The sequence below is a fragment of the Vombatus ursinus genome, unplaced genomic scaffold (assembly GCF_900497805.2).
Source record: "Vombatus ursinus unplaced genomic scaffold, bare-nosed wombat genome assembly UNPS02014770.1, whole genome shotgun sequence".
NCBI classification, from domain to species: domain Eukaryota; kingdom Metazoa; phylum Chordata; class Mammalia; order Diprotodontia; family Vombatidae; genus Vombatus; species Vombatus ursinus.
In genome coordinates this window covers 36584084-36597836 of record NW_020954548.1, presented here as the reverse complement: position 1 = coordinate 36597836, position 13753 = coordinate 36584084, and the positions used below count along the sequence as shown (strand labels likewise).

At 37.9% G+C, this 13753-nt stretch overlaps 1 protein-coding gene across 1 annotated transcript in view; it reads right to left on the bottom strand.

The window, feature by feature from the left end:
- Positions 1-13753, bottom strand: part of TEKT4 (tektin 4) — a 50296-nt gene that overhangs the window by 22139 nt on the left and 14404 nt on the right. Inside the window, exons 2-3 of the mRNA XM_027863220.1 lie at positions 6556-6626; positions 2129-2272 (exon numbers count right to left, since the gene is read on the bottom strand). Coding sequence (XP_027719021.1) covers positions 2129-2272; positions 6556-6626 — 215 coding nt within the window. The remainder of the gene's footprint in view (positions 1-2128; positions 2273-6555; positions 6627-13753) is intronic.

The window sequence follows — 13753 nt, the reverse complement described above, 5'->3', positions numbered from 1 at the left end:
TTTTTTTTCTCTTATTCCTATAGCTAACATTTCTAGTACTACACTGAATAATAGTGGTGATAACAGGCATCCTCCATTCACCCCTGATCTTATTGGGAAGGCTCCTAACTTATCCCCATTACACATAATGCTTGCTGATAATTTTAGATAGATACTGCTTATCATTTTGAAGAACGCTTCCTTTATTCCTGTTCTCTCTGGTTTTGTTTTGTTTTGTTTTGTTTTTTAACAGGAGTAGGTGTTGTATTTTGTCAAAAGCTTTTTCAGCATCTATTGAGATAATCATATGATTTCTGTTATTTTTACTATTGATATGGTCAATTATATTGATAGTTTTCCTAATATTGAACCAACCCTGCATTCCTGGTATAAATTCCACCTGGTCATAACATATAATCCTTGTGATATATTGCTGTAATCACCTTGCTAGTATTTTGTTCAGAATTTTTGCATTGATATTCATTAGGGAAATTGATCTATAATTTTCTTTCTCTGTTTTAGCTCTTCCTGTTTTAAGTAGCAGCACCATATTTGTGTCATAAAAGGAGTTTGGTAGTACTCCACCTATTTTTCCAAATAATTTCTATAGTATCAGAATTAATTGTTCTTTTAATATTTGTTAGAATGTACTCATGAACCCATTTGGCCCTGGGGATTTTTTTTCCTAGGGAGTTCATTAATGGCTTGTTCAATTTCTTTTTCTAAGGTGAAGTTATTTAGGCATTCTACTTCCCGATCGGTTAATCTAGGCAATTTATATTTTTGTAAATATTCAATCATTTCACTCAGATTATCAAATTTATTGGCATATAGTTGACCAAAATATTTTCTAACAATTGCTTTAATTTCTTCTTCTTTGATGGTGATTTCACCCTTTTCATTTTTGATCCTGAATATTTGGTTTTCTACTTTCTTTTTTTTTAATTAAATTAACCAATGACTTATCTATCTTATTGACTTTTTCATAAAACCAACTTCTAGATTTACTTATTAACTCAGTAGTTTTTTTTTAAGTTTTCAATCTTATTAATCTCACCTTTGATTTTTAGTATTTCCAATTGGGTGCTCAATTGAGGATTTTTAATTTGTTCTTTTTCTATTTTATTTTAGTTGCATGCCCAGTTCAGTGATCTAGGTTTTTTTTTCCATTTTGTTGATGTAAGAATTTAGAAAAATAAAATTTCCCCTAAGTACGGCTTTCTCTGCATTCCATAAATTTTGGTATGTTGTCTTACTGTTGCCATTCTCTGTAGTGAAATTATTGTTTCTATGATTTGTTCTTTGACCCATTTTCTGTCAGCCCCATCCTCCCCCCCCACTTCCCTGTCAGGTAAAATAGATTTCTATATTCAACTAATTGTGTGTATTATTCCCTCTTTGATCCAATATTGATGAGAGTAAGGTTCAAGTGATGCTCATTGCCTACCCTCCCATTTTCCCCACCACTGTAATAGGTCCTTAGCAGCTCTTCACGTACCAGGATTTGTTCTGGGGCTATTTTATGATTATTTGGGGGAGAATATGGGAAAGCTATAGCAATTTACTGCTTACTTTGCCATCTTGTCTCCCAGAAGTTTGAGAGCTTAGCCTTCATATAGTAGACACACGGTAATTGCTTCATAAATGCTTTTTTTTCCCATTCACTTGAGGTTTTTGAGTGTGTGTTGGGAGGAGTATTATGATAAGAGCTGTGATTTAGGAAGATTACTCTGGAAATCAGATTTTAAAAATGGTATGGGGAGGGGAGATGAGTCTTTTGACTGGGTGGATGGTGGAGGGTTAGTGAGGTTAGAAAGAGGATGCATACTTGCTCCTACTATGTCACATATTCAATATGGACTAATCATTCCATTTAAAACAAATATTAATGTAAATTTCCAGAAGATCAGGTCTGCTCACATTCAAACATAAGCTTAAAAATCCATTCCAAAGCTAACTGGAATTAAATGATAGGTTATACTAGGAACTTTTCCATCTATTGACTTGAATAAGAAGTGTAGACATCCAGGCTATTTCTCCCCCATCCCCAACTCATATCACTGGGCCTGATATATTAGCTTTCAAAGAAAACAATGGCCCTAAGTCCTGTCCAGAAGATAAGGTGTCATATAAGCAAAGGGGTCCTGACCTGTCTTCAAACTTGGATGAGTGAGGGTGGAATTGAATGTTGGTGCTTTGGTTGTTGTAACGGGCACACATCTCATCGATGTTGTAGGTCTCGACCTTATCTGACCAGTCCATTTCACAAATTTCCTTGTGGTCTCTGTTCAGCCTAAAAGGAAAGGAAGAGGAACATTGGTGGAAAGAAATTCAAATTTACAGAAATTTAAATTTATCACATAGAAGTGGAATGGAAGAGGCTGAAAGAGTCCCAAGATCCCCATCCTAGATTGCTGCAAGAGAACAGATTCAGTGTAGTGAAAAGAATGCTAAACTTGGTATGCTGAACTCATGTCTAGGTTCAAGACTTGGCTCTGGAAATTACTATCTGTGGGGCCTTGAGTAACTTCCTTCTTCTCTCTGGTCTTCAATTTCTACATTTATAAAATAATCAGGTTGGACTAGATAATCTTTAAAGGACACTCCAACTCAGACATTCTATATTCTATTTCAAAGATCTATTTTGCTGTTCTGTGAATCTCAGAATGACAGGCATAGGGCAAAGGACAGCTTATCAGTGTTAGTACTTTGCAAGCCCAAGATATCTTGTGGCTCATTGATGATAGCAAACCAGAGCCCAGGTATCTGGATAACCAAACTTTAACTGCAACTGCTAATATCTCAATGGGCAGCCTTGGGTGAGTTGCCTTACTTATCTGGGCCTCCTTCTGGTTCTACATCAGTGGGTTGTTACATAAATGGGTTGGTAGGGTCATCAAGAAAATGATTGAACTCCAAATCAGCTAATTGGGTAGCTAGTATAGCCAAATCCCATATGACTTTCTTACTGCATAACTTTCTTGATCCTACTCCCTGAAGCAAATATGCCCCATCCACTACCCCAACTTCTAAACCCAGAGAATACTGAAGTTTGTCTTCAGTGACATCCTACTCTCACCATCCTGGGCACTTCTTCTTCCTCCAGGGTCCTCTCATTCTCTATTTTCCTTTTCATCGCCCAAACTTGTTTTAGACATTTCATTTACTCATAAGTGACAGAGACCAGGGCAACTTAAAGCTATAGGATACCATAAGACCAATGAGCTGTAAGTCAGGAGAACAAAACATATGACCTTAGATAGGATATTTTATTTGGAAACCTTAGTTTTCCCATATTTATTTCTATGACATACTTCACAAGGGTATAGGGCCATAAGTTTGTATGCTGAAACAGATCTGGGAGACAACTAAGTCCAAAACTGCTCATTTTATAGATGAGGAAATGGAGGCATAGATCCAGTGAGGTAATGAAACTGCTTTCATACTCAAGCCTGTTAGGTGTGGGGTTATAGCCATTATGTAGAAAGGAGGGTTGGGTACCAACTAACAAGTTGGAAGGATCCCTTTTTAAATAAAGGGGTATCCCTCCCACTTCCAACTTCTATCACCTTCTTAGTCATACCATGTGAATGAATGATGATTCTGCCTGAATTTACATAAGAGCTTCAAGGATCCCACCCTCCAGCCCTCAGGAAATGTACCTCTCTGGACAGAAAAGACCATGGAAATTCTAAACTGTCTTGGTGTAATTTGGGCAGTGTGGGCTTTGACTTTACCTGAATGCATCATTTTTTATTGTCATTATTGTTATTATCTTCAGGGTAGATATTTCCCCCAAATAAATCAGATTGTAACACCTCAATATAGAGAACCATTATGACTTTCTGTGGCCAAATTGTTCACCAACTGATGACTGACCTTAGTGATGAATTTCTCTGTACTTAGCCAGGATGGTCCTTGGAGAATGGGCACACAGCCTGTTGCTGACCCCTACTTTTAAAACCTTTCTTCCCTGGTAGGAGCTTGCTCTATAATGACAGGGTCTTTGAGAGCCCAGGGCTACCACCATACCTGACACTGGAGGCTTTGACTGAAGGTACACAATACTAGATTAGAAAATCACTGAGGGGGGCAGCGAGGCGGCTCAGTGGATAGAGCACAGGCCCTGAAGTCAGGAGGACCTGAGTTCAAATCCGGTCTCAGACCAAACACTTGAAACATACTAGCTGTGTGACCTTGGTCAAGTCACTTAATCCTGACTTCCTCACCAAAAAAAAAGAAAAAGAAAAAGAAAAAGAAAAAAAAAGAAAATCACTGAGGGCCAGGGTTGAAGTGCTAACCATGGGCCAAAGGTAAAATGAGGAGTCTTTTCACCTGTGGCAAAATGTGTTGGGGGTGGCAGTGACACAGAAGCCACACTGACCCATGGATAGAGAAGACAGATCCTTTCCTTCCTTTCCTCCACCAACCTGGACCAAATCATCACCACAACTCCATCAGCAAGAGCTCATCTCACTTCATAGCATCATAGTTTTAGAAACAGAAAGGACCTTAAAAGATATCTAATCAAAGAATCACAGAATTTCAGACCTGGAAAGGATCAGCATTCGTCTATTCCAACCCTTCATTTTACATATGAGGAAACTGAGGTTCATAAAGATTAAATGACTTGCCCAATGTCACACAGCTAGTAAGTATCAGAAGTGAGACTTGAACCAAAGTCTTCTAGACTCTAAGTTCAACACTATACTATGAGCCTTATAACCCTGATGGATGGCCATATGACTCAAAGCATGAGGAATGTCATCTCTGGACCAACATGGAAAGGAAGCATACCTTCTAAGAGAATAAGTCTTCTTTTCCCCATATGCCAGCACCTGACAATCCTGCCCTAGTTACAGTTGTGAGCTATGAGTTCTGGAATCCCAGAGTTAGATAAGAGACCCAATGAGGTCATCTGTTCTAGTATTCCAATTCTGGGTATGGCAATGAATAATTATGTCCCTTGGGGAAGAATATGGCATACGGAAGAAGAATTGGACTTAAGTCTATGAGTTTGGACCTAGCTCTCCTATTTACTAGCTGTGTGAGCATCACTTAAGTCAATTAATCTCTCTGAGTCTGATTCCTCATCTATAAATATCAATAAAGGTGCATGTATTATATACTTCACAGTAAAAAATGTCTTGTAACTTGGAAGTACTATATAAATGTGAATTAATAACATTAATGTAATTATTCTTTCATCAGTGAATACACAGATGAGTCGCTGGATATGGCCAAGCAAAGGCTGGATGGAGACCACCTGTCTGGGATAGTATCAAAGAGATTCCTATTTAGGATTAATAATTTGGACTAGATGACCTCTGGGGGGCCCTTCTAGTTTTGAGATCCTAGGATTCTATGAAAATATTGGTCATGTGAACCTGAATATTCCAGAGAGACATCTATTTCATATTATCCACCAGGTGTCAGTATCAACCAAGAAATGAAAAGAACATGGGCTCTCATATTCTTGTTGGACATAGTGGGTTTGCTTCAAATCTCGGTGGATGTGTGTATAATGCACACATGTATAGGCATATGCATATATGTTGACATATGTATATCAGTATCATATGTACTATGTGACCACATATGTGTTGTATACATCACATTATTTTTCTTTCTTTTCTTTCTTTTTTAATATCATATTATTTGCATATAAATGTGAGATACCTATATATGTGTGTCATACATAGACGATACTGCTGGTCCACGGCCACTTGGGAAAAAACCATGATGGAAAGGGAAAAAAAAATTGGATTTGAAATTAGTCCTGGCTCTGTTGCCACTTACTAGCAGTAGGACCTTCCTTTCTCTCTAAGCTCTAGTTTTCTCATCTGTAAAATGGAAATAATCATTTTTGCCTAATAGAAACCTTGAATTTAAATTTGGAACAGACCTTAGAAATTTTGTCAAATTACCCCATTTTATAAATGTGGAGAGAAGCCTAGAGAAGATAAATAGTTTTCCCAAGGTTATAATGGTAGGAAGAAGCAGTTAGGATTTCAAGTCCTCAGCCAAGATTGTTGTAAAATACTGCATGCTAAACCCTGATGTTCTGTGACTACTACACTGGAGAGGGTAGTGGTGATACACTAAGACCACCATGTCTTTTATTCAGTCTGGCACTGTAACCACCCCAACTCTGAATTTCCTATGGGTATCCTCTAAATTATCAAAAAAGTCAAGGGGCTAGTCTTCTATACCTATTCACTGATAAACAACCAACTCCCTATCCCCCAAATGTATGAACAACACACTTTTATATTTAATCTGAATTTTTAACATTTTCTCCATAACTTTCTTAAATCTAGATAATCAACCAAATAATAAATCATGCCCTGATTTGTACCTATGACTAAGGGGTAAAGGCTTGCACTGAAAATTTAACAACTGGCTCTCAGATCTGGTACTCAATGGCTCCCAACACAACACATCCCTTTGATGATTCATGCATGAAATGTGTCTGTTCTTTATTTTGAGGAAAGGCTAATAAAATTTCAAGTGACCTAAGGCTGCTTCTAAGGGACCGGTCAGAAACATAAGAATGTTGGAAAGAAGGTGCCTTACCTTATCTGATTAACGGTCTGCATTAGAGTCCTTTTTAGAAGTTCTTGAATATTTCGGATGAGTTCAGTTTCCTGAGTTTAAAAAAGAACAATAACAATAAAACATAGTACTGCAATCCTGTCTGATCCCAGGCTTCTCATTTTTATAAATTGCAAGATTTAGATAGGACCTTAGAGATTATTGGGGCAGCTAGGTGGCAGAATGGATAGAGCACAGAGCTTTGAATCAGGAAGATTCATCTTCATGAGTTCAAACCCATCCTCAGACACTTATTAGCTGTGTGACCCTGGGCATGTCACTTACCCCTGTTTGCCTCAGTTTCCTCATCTGTAAAATGAGCTGGAGAAGGAAATGGCAAACCACTCCAGTATCTCTGCCAGGAAAACCCCAAATGGAGTCATGGAGGATTGAACACCACTAAACAACAAATAGGTATGATCTAATCCAATCCCTTCATTTTACACACAAGAAAATCAGAAGCCCAAATAAGAGTCAGGGACTTGTCAAAGGTCACACATGGTATAAGTAGCAGAGCCAAGACTCAGAACCAGGTTCTCTGATCCCAAATCCATTGATCCTTCTACTGCTTACACCCATCTTGGATAGCACTTGGGAAGTGGGAGAGGGAGGGAGGGAGGAAAGAAGGGCGGACATATAGGACAGAATCCTGTGAAGTACTCTATCCCCTGTATTAGACATCATTTCCCTCCCTTTCCAAAAACCAATGCCAAGAAAATCACTTCTAAGACTTGAAATTGAATATCTTGAGACTATTAAACCATAATTAAAATGCAAAGTAATTCAATAGGCACTGATCAGCAAATTGAGCCATAAATGATCAGTTTATTAAACATGTCAGGGGAAAAATGGGGGCTTTAAATAAGCCCATTCTTCTTTGATCATTAATAATGTACCATCTGTCTGGTATTATATGAAGATCAATTGTCATTACCATTATGTTTATGATGCTATTATTTTATACATCAGTGTCACTCATCCCTGATCTGCTATTTAGTCTCCTGATTTGTGTTTTAGAAAGAGGAGAGAATCCATCCTACTAGGAATTGGCATTGGTTGCTGCATAATTGTAAAGTGATGTGGTCCTAGAACTTGGAGTTATAAATATTTAAGTTCAAGCTCCAGTTTTTCTGCTCACTTGCTGTGTGACCTTGGGCAGATCCTTTCTGTTGAGTCTCAGTTTCCCAACTGTAGAATAGTGATAATAATGTTTGCCCCATAGGAAATGAATTTTTAAACAAACAAGTGGCAAAAGACAATTACAAAAAAGAAAAGAAATAATTTTGGTTACATGGAATTGGAAAGCTTCTGCACAAACAAAATGAATATATCTAGGATATATATGTGTGTGCGGGGGGGGGAATTGCTCACCTGAGAAAAATGTTTTGTATCAAATAACTGTGATAAGGGTTTGATATCCAAGATACATAGTTGTTGTTCAGTCAATTTTCGGTCATGTCTGACTCTTCATGACCCCATTTGGAGTTTTCTTAGCAGAGATACTAAAATAGTTTGTCATTTCCTTCTCTAGTTCATTTTACAGATGAGGAAACTGAGGCCAACAGGGTTAAGTGACTTGCCCAAAGCCACACAGCTACTAAGTGCCTGATGCTAGATTTGAACGCATGAAGTCTTCCTGACTCCAATCCAAGCACTCTATCCACTGTTCCACTTAGCTGCCCAAGATATACAGACCATGAACAAAAATACATAAAACCAAAACACCAATACAGAAGTAGTCAAAGGATATTAACAGACAATTCTCAAAAGAAATGCAAACTATTAACAACCACATGAGGGAACCCTCTATATCACTAATCAGAGTAAAGCAAATCTAAACAACCCTGAAGTTTACTTCACGTAATGTAAATTGGCCAAAATGACAAAAGATGAGAATGGTCAGTGTTGGAAGGTTGTACAAATATAGGCACACTAGTGTATTTTGGTCTCAATTAGTAGAACACTCTGGAGAGTAGTTTGGAACTATACAAATAAAGTGTCTAAAATATCCATCTGCTTTGATCCAGAGATTATACTGCTAGGCATATACCCTAAAGATGTCATTAACAAAAAATATAGGCTCTCTATATACCACTTTTTGTGGTAGTAATTAATGTGAATCAAGGTAGTTACCAGTCATTGAGCTAAACAATGGGAATAACAAACTACAGAACAATCTAAAATGATTGTTGAGAAGTCAGAAAGAAGAAATCTAAGCCCCAAAGAAAAGACAGGAAAAGAGGCCTCTCCCAATTTCTTTTCCAAGATGCTGGATCAATGGGTATGGAACATTGATTCAGTAGTGGACTTTTGATAGATCAATTAGTTTTGCTAATATTCTCTTCCTCTTTTTTTAATCTTTGATATAAAGGATGGATCTTTGGGAAGGGGAATACAAAGAAAAAGTGACAAAAAACAAAAGATAGCAATTAAACATATTTTTTAAATGTGAAAGAAAATGATCTATCTCACAAGATTGTTGAGCAGAAAGTGTTTTGTAAATGGTAAAGCTTATATAAATGTGAGCTGTTCTTTGTTTTTGGATATGTTTGTTATCATAGATTGAGGGACCTGTCCCATGCTAGGCAGCTAGGTGGTGCAATAGATAGAATTAACATTTGTAAAGGTACTTTGCAAAACTAAAGGCATTATATCAATGGTAGTTACTAGTATAATTGTTGTACTAAATGTTTTCTCAGACTCCATCTCATACCAACGGCACAGGGATGAATGACTGAGGATGTCAGATGCACCCCAAACTTTGAATCAGGCACTCTTCTCTTGGGATGGGAACCAAGAGCAAGCTCAGCTGATGCAATTCAGATAAGTTGTAGAAGGCTGGAGCAGAGATCATGGCTTTACTGCTTAGTTTCCCACACTGGTATCTGCTGTGTTTATGGGCTCAGCAATCACTTAAGGCCAATGCCTATGAACATCTCTCACGCCACAATGGTGATAAAAGGGGAAAAGACCCAAGACTGATACCATGGATGCCCCTGATGTTATTCAATGCTATATCCCCTCAACCAATCACTCTCCTATAAGAACTTCTCTACCTCACACCATAATGTCCCTTGCTTCTCATCCAAAACTCTCCATCACCTTTATTGTGCCCACATCAATGCAATTCTCTTCATCTGTCACCATTCATTATTGAAAATAGCCTAACTTCTCTGTCTTTCGGTTTTTTGCTTTGAAAAATGCAGAAGTTAAATATCACATAGTTGCAGCACTCTTTGCTCTCTAAAACCTGTGATTCTATGATCACTACTTCAATGAACCAATTAACAAGCATTTATGAGCATCTACCATAGGTCGGGCACTGTATTATGCACCAGGGATACAAATGCAAGTATGTTCTTGCCCATTCAGCCTGATAGTCGTAGAATAAGTTGAAGTGACAAGGACAACAAAGGAAGGAGAACCAAAAAAGGGGGATTTTTTAAAAAGTGTAATTAGTGAAAACAGGAAGATCAAAGTAAAGACAGGACTGTTGGCTGGGGTGGATAAGACAATGTTTACTGATAGCAGTCAGAACCCAGAATTATGGAATTACTCGACTCATTTTTCTTGTTTTCTCTGCTAAGAACATACCTTGAATGAGGGGAAAAAAAACAAAAGGACCTAATTTTTTTGGGGGGGGGTGTTGAAACACAAGATAAATAGGGGACATACTAATAGAGCTCTGAGCCACCATTAATGAAGTTCAAATCACCAACCCCAAGTGAACTATATCCTAGGGTGCTGAAAAATTGGCCAATGTGGTCACTGAACCCCATCAGTGATCTTTAAAGGATTGTGGATAACAGGAGACTTGCAGAGGCCTGGAGAAGGTAGAATGTTAAAGGAAACAGACTACATAGGCCCAGTGATCTTGGCTTTGAATCCTGGAAAAATTCTAGAATCCATTATTGGAGAGATAAGTTAGTGAACATTCAGAAAAGAAAGCAGTGTTCCTATCAATAACTGGTCATGCCAGACTAACCTCATTTCCTTTTTTTTTTGACTGGGTAATTATAGAGAGTCAGCTCAGGTGCCAGAGAAGCAATTGAGAAAGTCTCTAATACTATCCCTGTGGAAAGAATGGCTGGATCCAAAGCACAGTCATTAATGGTTTGATGACAACTTAGAAGGCATTCTTTTAGGACTGACCTGAAAATCTATCCTTGGTTCTGTGCTGTTAAACACTTCTTATCAGTGATTTAGATAACTGCAGGGCATAGAAGATATCTTTATCAAACTTACTAAGAGAATTGGCTATCATGTTGAATCAAACACAATCATGACAAGCTAGTTCATTTTGCCAAATCTAAAAAGTTAAAGTGAGGAAGAGCTAAATGTAAAGTCTTACATTTGGGTGCAAAACCAGCTCTGAGTACAAGATGGGGGAGGCCTGGCTAGATAGCAATTCACCTGAAAAGAATCTGTGGATGTTGCAGGTTCAATATGAGCCATCAGTTTGATATGGCAGCTAAGAAAACTAAGCTCTTAGACTGCATAAGGGGCTGGTCAGACCACGTCTGGGCTCCTTTAGGAGTGTCACATTTTTGGAAGCAATCTAGCTTATTCTCAACTGGAGAATATCCAGAAGAGGACCACTAGAATGGTGAAAAGAGCTATAAGATCATAAAGATCGAAATGGAAGAAATTAAGGATGCTTAGAGTAAAGAAGAGAAGACTCGGAGGAGACTAAATAGGTAGATTGAGCATTTATAAAGTTTTATTTTATATTTTATATAATTTAATATTATTAATAATTAATAATATAATAACACCATATTAATATACATAATATTATATATAATTGTTAATATAATATAATTATATTATTATATATCAGTCTTTGTGCTAAACACTGGGGATATATATATATATATATACAAGCAAATGAGGTAGTCTCTGCCCTCAAGTTCCTTATATTCTAACCCAGAAAGACAATGCCTAAAAGGGGGAATGTCTTCCTTAGTGGCATGGGGATCTGGGCCCCAGAAAGATTAGCAAAACCAACTTGTATGAACTTTGGGATCCATGGGTAGAGTCCAATTTACCAGTGGGGAGGTGATGGTTGAAGGAGAGGTAGCATGCTGGCCTGAGCTAGGACAAGTGATATTGTATCTCCCTCTTAGATATTTGAATGTCTACGAAGTAAAAGAGACTTGTTCTACTGGACCCAGAAGGCAAAAGTAGTAGTAATGGATGGAAGCTTTAGAGAGGGGGATTTAGCTGGATATAAGGAAATTTTCTTACAACTAGAGCTACTTAAAAGTGGAATGGATAATCTCAGAAGACAAAAGTTCCCCCCTCACCTGCAAAAGCTGCCTGGACACTTGTCAGGCATGTTTTGTTCCAATCCAGCTTGAATCAGATGGTCTTTGAAGTTGCTTCCAACTATGAAACTCTTTGATGGTGTGAAACTCACAGAAGGAGCATAGTGTAAAGAGAAACGTATTGAATCTGTAGTCAAAGGACCTTAGCTTTCATTCTGGTTCCATAGCATGGTATAATGGGTAGACATGCTGAATTTGGGGTCAGAAAGACCTGGGTTCAAACCCTGCTTCAAATACTAGCTATAATTCTGAACCTCAGTTTCCTCATCTATAAAATAAAAATGATAGCACTTGCCTTACAGGGTTGTGAGAATTAAATGCATATAAAGCACTTTGCAAAAATTAAAATACTAATATAAAATGTCAGTTATTATTGAGACTTTGCAAAAATTAAAGGACTAATATGTCAGTTATTATTGATTGCCTTCTTCATCATCATCATCATCATCATCATTATTTGCTAGATATATAGTCTGAAGCTTATTCGGGGCCTCAGTTTCTTTCCCAGTCTAAGCTGCACATACCATTACATAAGGTATGACAGGCTTGTGGGTTTTTCAAGGAGATTGGGAGAGAGAAGATAGCAAAGGACTAGGAGCCATCTGATGGTATTACCTCCACTCCCACTTCTTGGGCCATCTCCTTTGGAGGAGACACTGATAGTGTAGTAGAAGTAGTGACCATTCCCTTGGGGAAAGTCCAAATGATTTTATTCAAAGATGGAAATTCAGGACTGACATAAGGGCCTCATGCTGCCTATTTGCTCAAGCCATGCTACTGCTCTGCAGTTGTGACTCTGAGAGGGCTTAAATTTCCTGATGTGCATCAACAGATGGCCTGACTTCCAAGGCTTCATATGTGTCCATTGAGGGGGAAATCCCCCTTTTTACTCAGCTTCTGACTGGGAGCAACCAAAAACTGTATTTCCAGGTCACCTCCAGACTTGGACATAAGAGGGAAAAATGGATATTGGCCTGAAAGGGTTTCTTGGAATGAGTTGGGTATGAGGACTTAATGTAATGTATCATCTGTGTCTCTGTGATTATGCTGACTAATGCTTCTGCTTTGCTTTCCCTTTGATATTTTTCTTCTTTTGTTGGAGAAGAAGGCTGGGACCTGTGATATTATTTTTTTCCATATAGCAAGCTTCTTGGTAAGGAATTCCCTCTATCAATGCAGTCACTGTATCTCATCTGCAACTGAGTGCCCCAGGCAACCTTTGATTTATTCTGATTAAATGCTGATTATAATATGTCCTAGAGTTAGAGGTGAATCAATGAAACACACAACTGGGAATGAGAAGGTAAAATGAGCTTAGGTAAATGGGAACTGAGCTGTGAGGTGATACACAATAAATCCACACACTAAATCCTTAGATCAAGGGTTTTTGATTGTCCTTTCTGAATGTCATAAACTCTTTTGGAAACCTATGCACCCCTTCTCAGAATAAAATTTTGAATGCATAGAATAAGAGACATACAATTACAAAGGGAAACAATTATATTGAGATAAAAATATTTTTTTTTCCCATTCAGCCTGCAGACTCCAGGTTAAAAACCTCTGCTTTAGATTAAGGAGACAAACATTACCACTCACAAAAGCACAAAGCTAATGATAGAGAGGTAGCCAGCTCTCTGAGAGTCAGAGAGACCTTAAGCCTCAGGCTCTCACTCTACTGCTGAATGGTTCCCCTGACACTGTCATGTGAGCTGTTCTCTGATAATCCTGTCTGTGCTTCCTACAGAATAGAATCAGACACACGAACAACATCACAGGAACTGGGGGTGTGCTAATCAATATTTAACAACTGACTCTCCAAAAAGTTTATGGATGACACATTTTACAGTTTAATC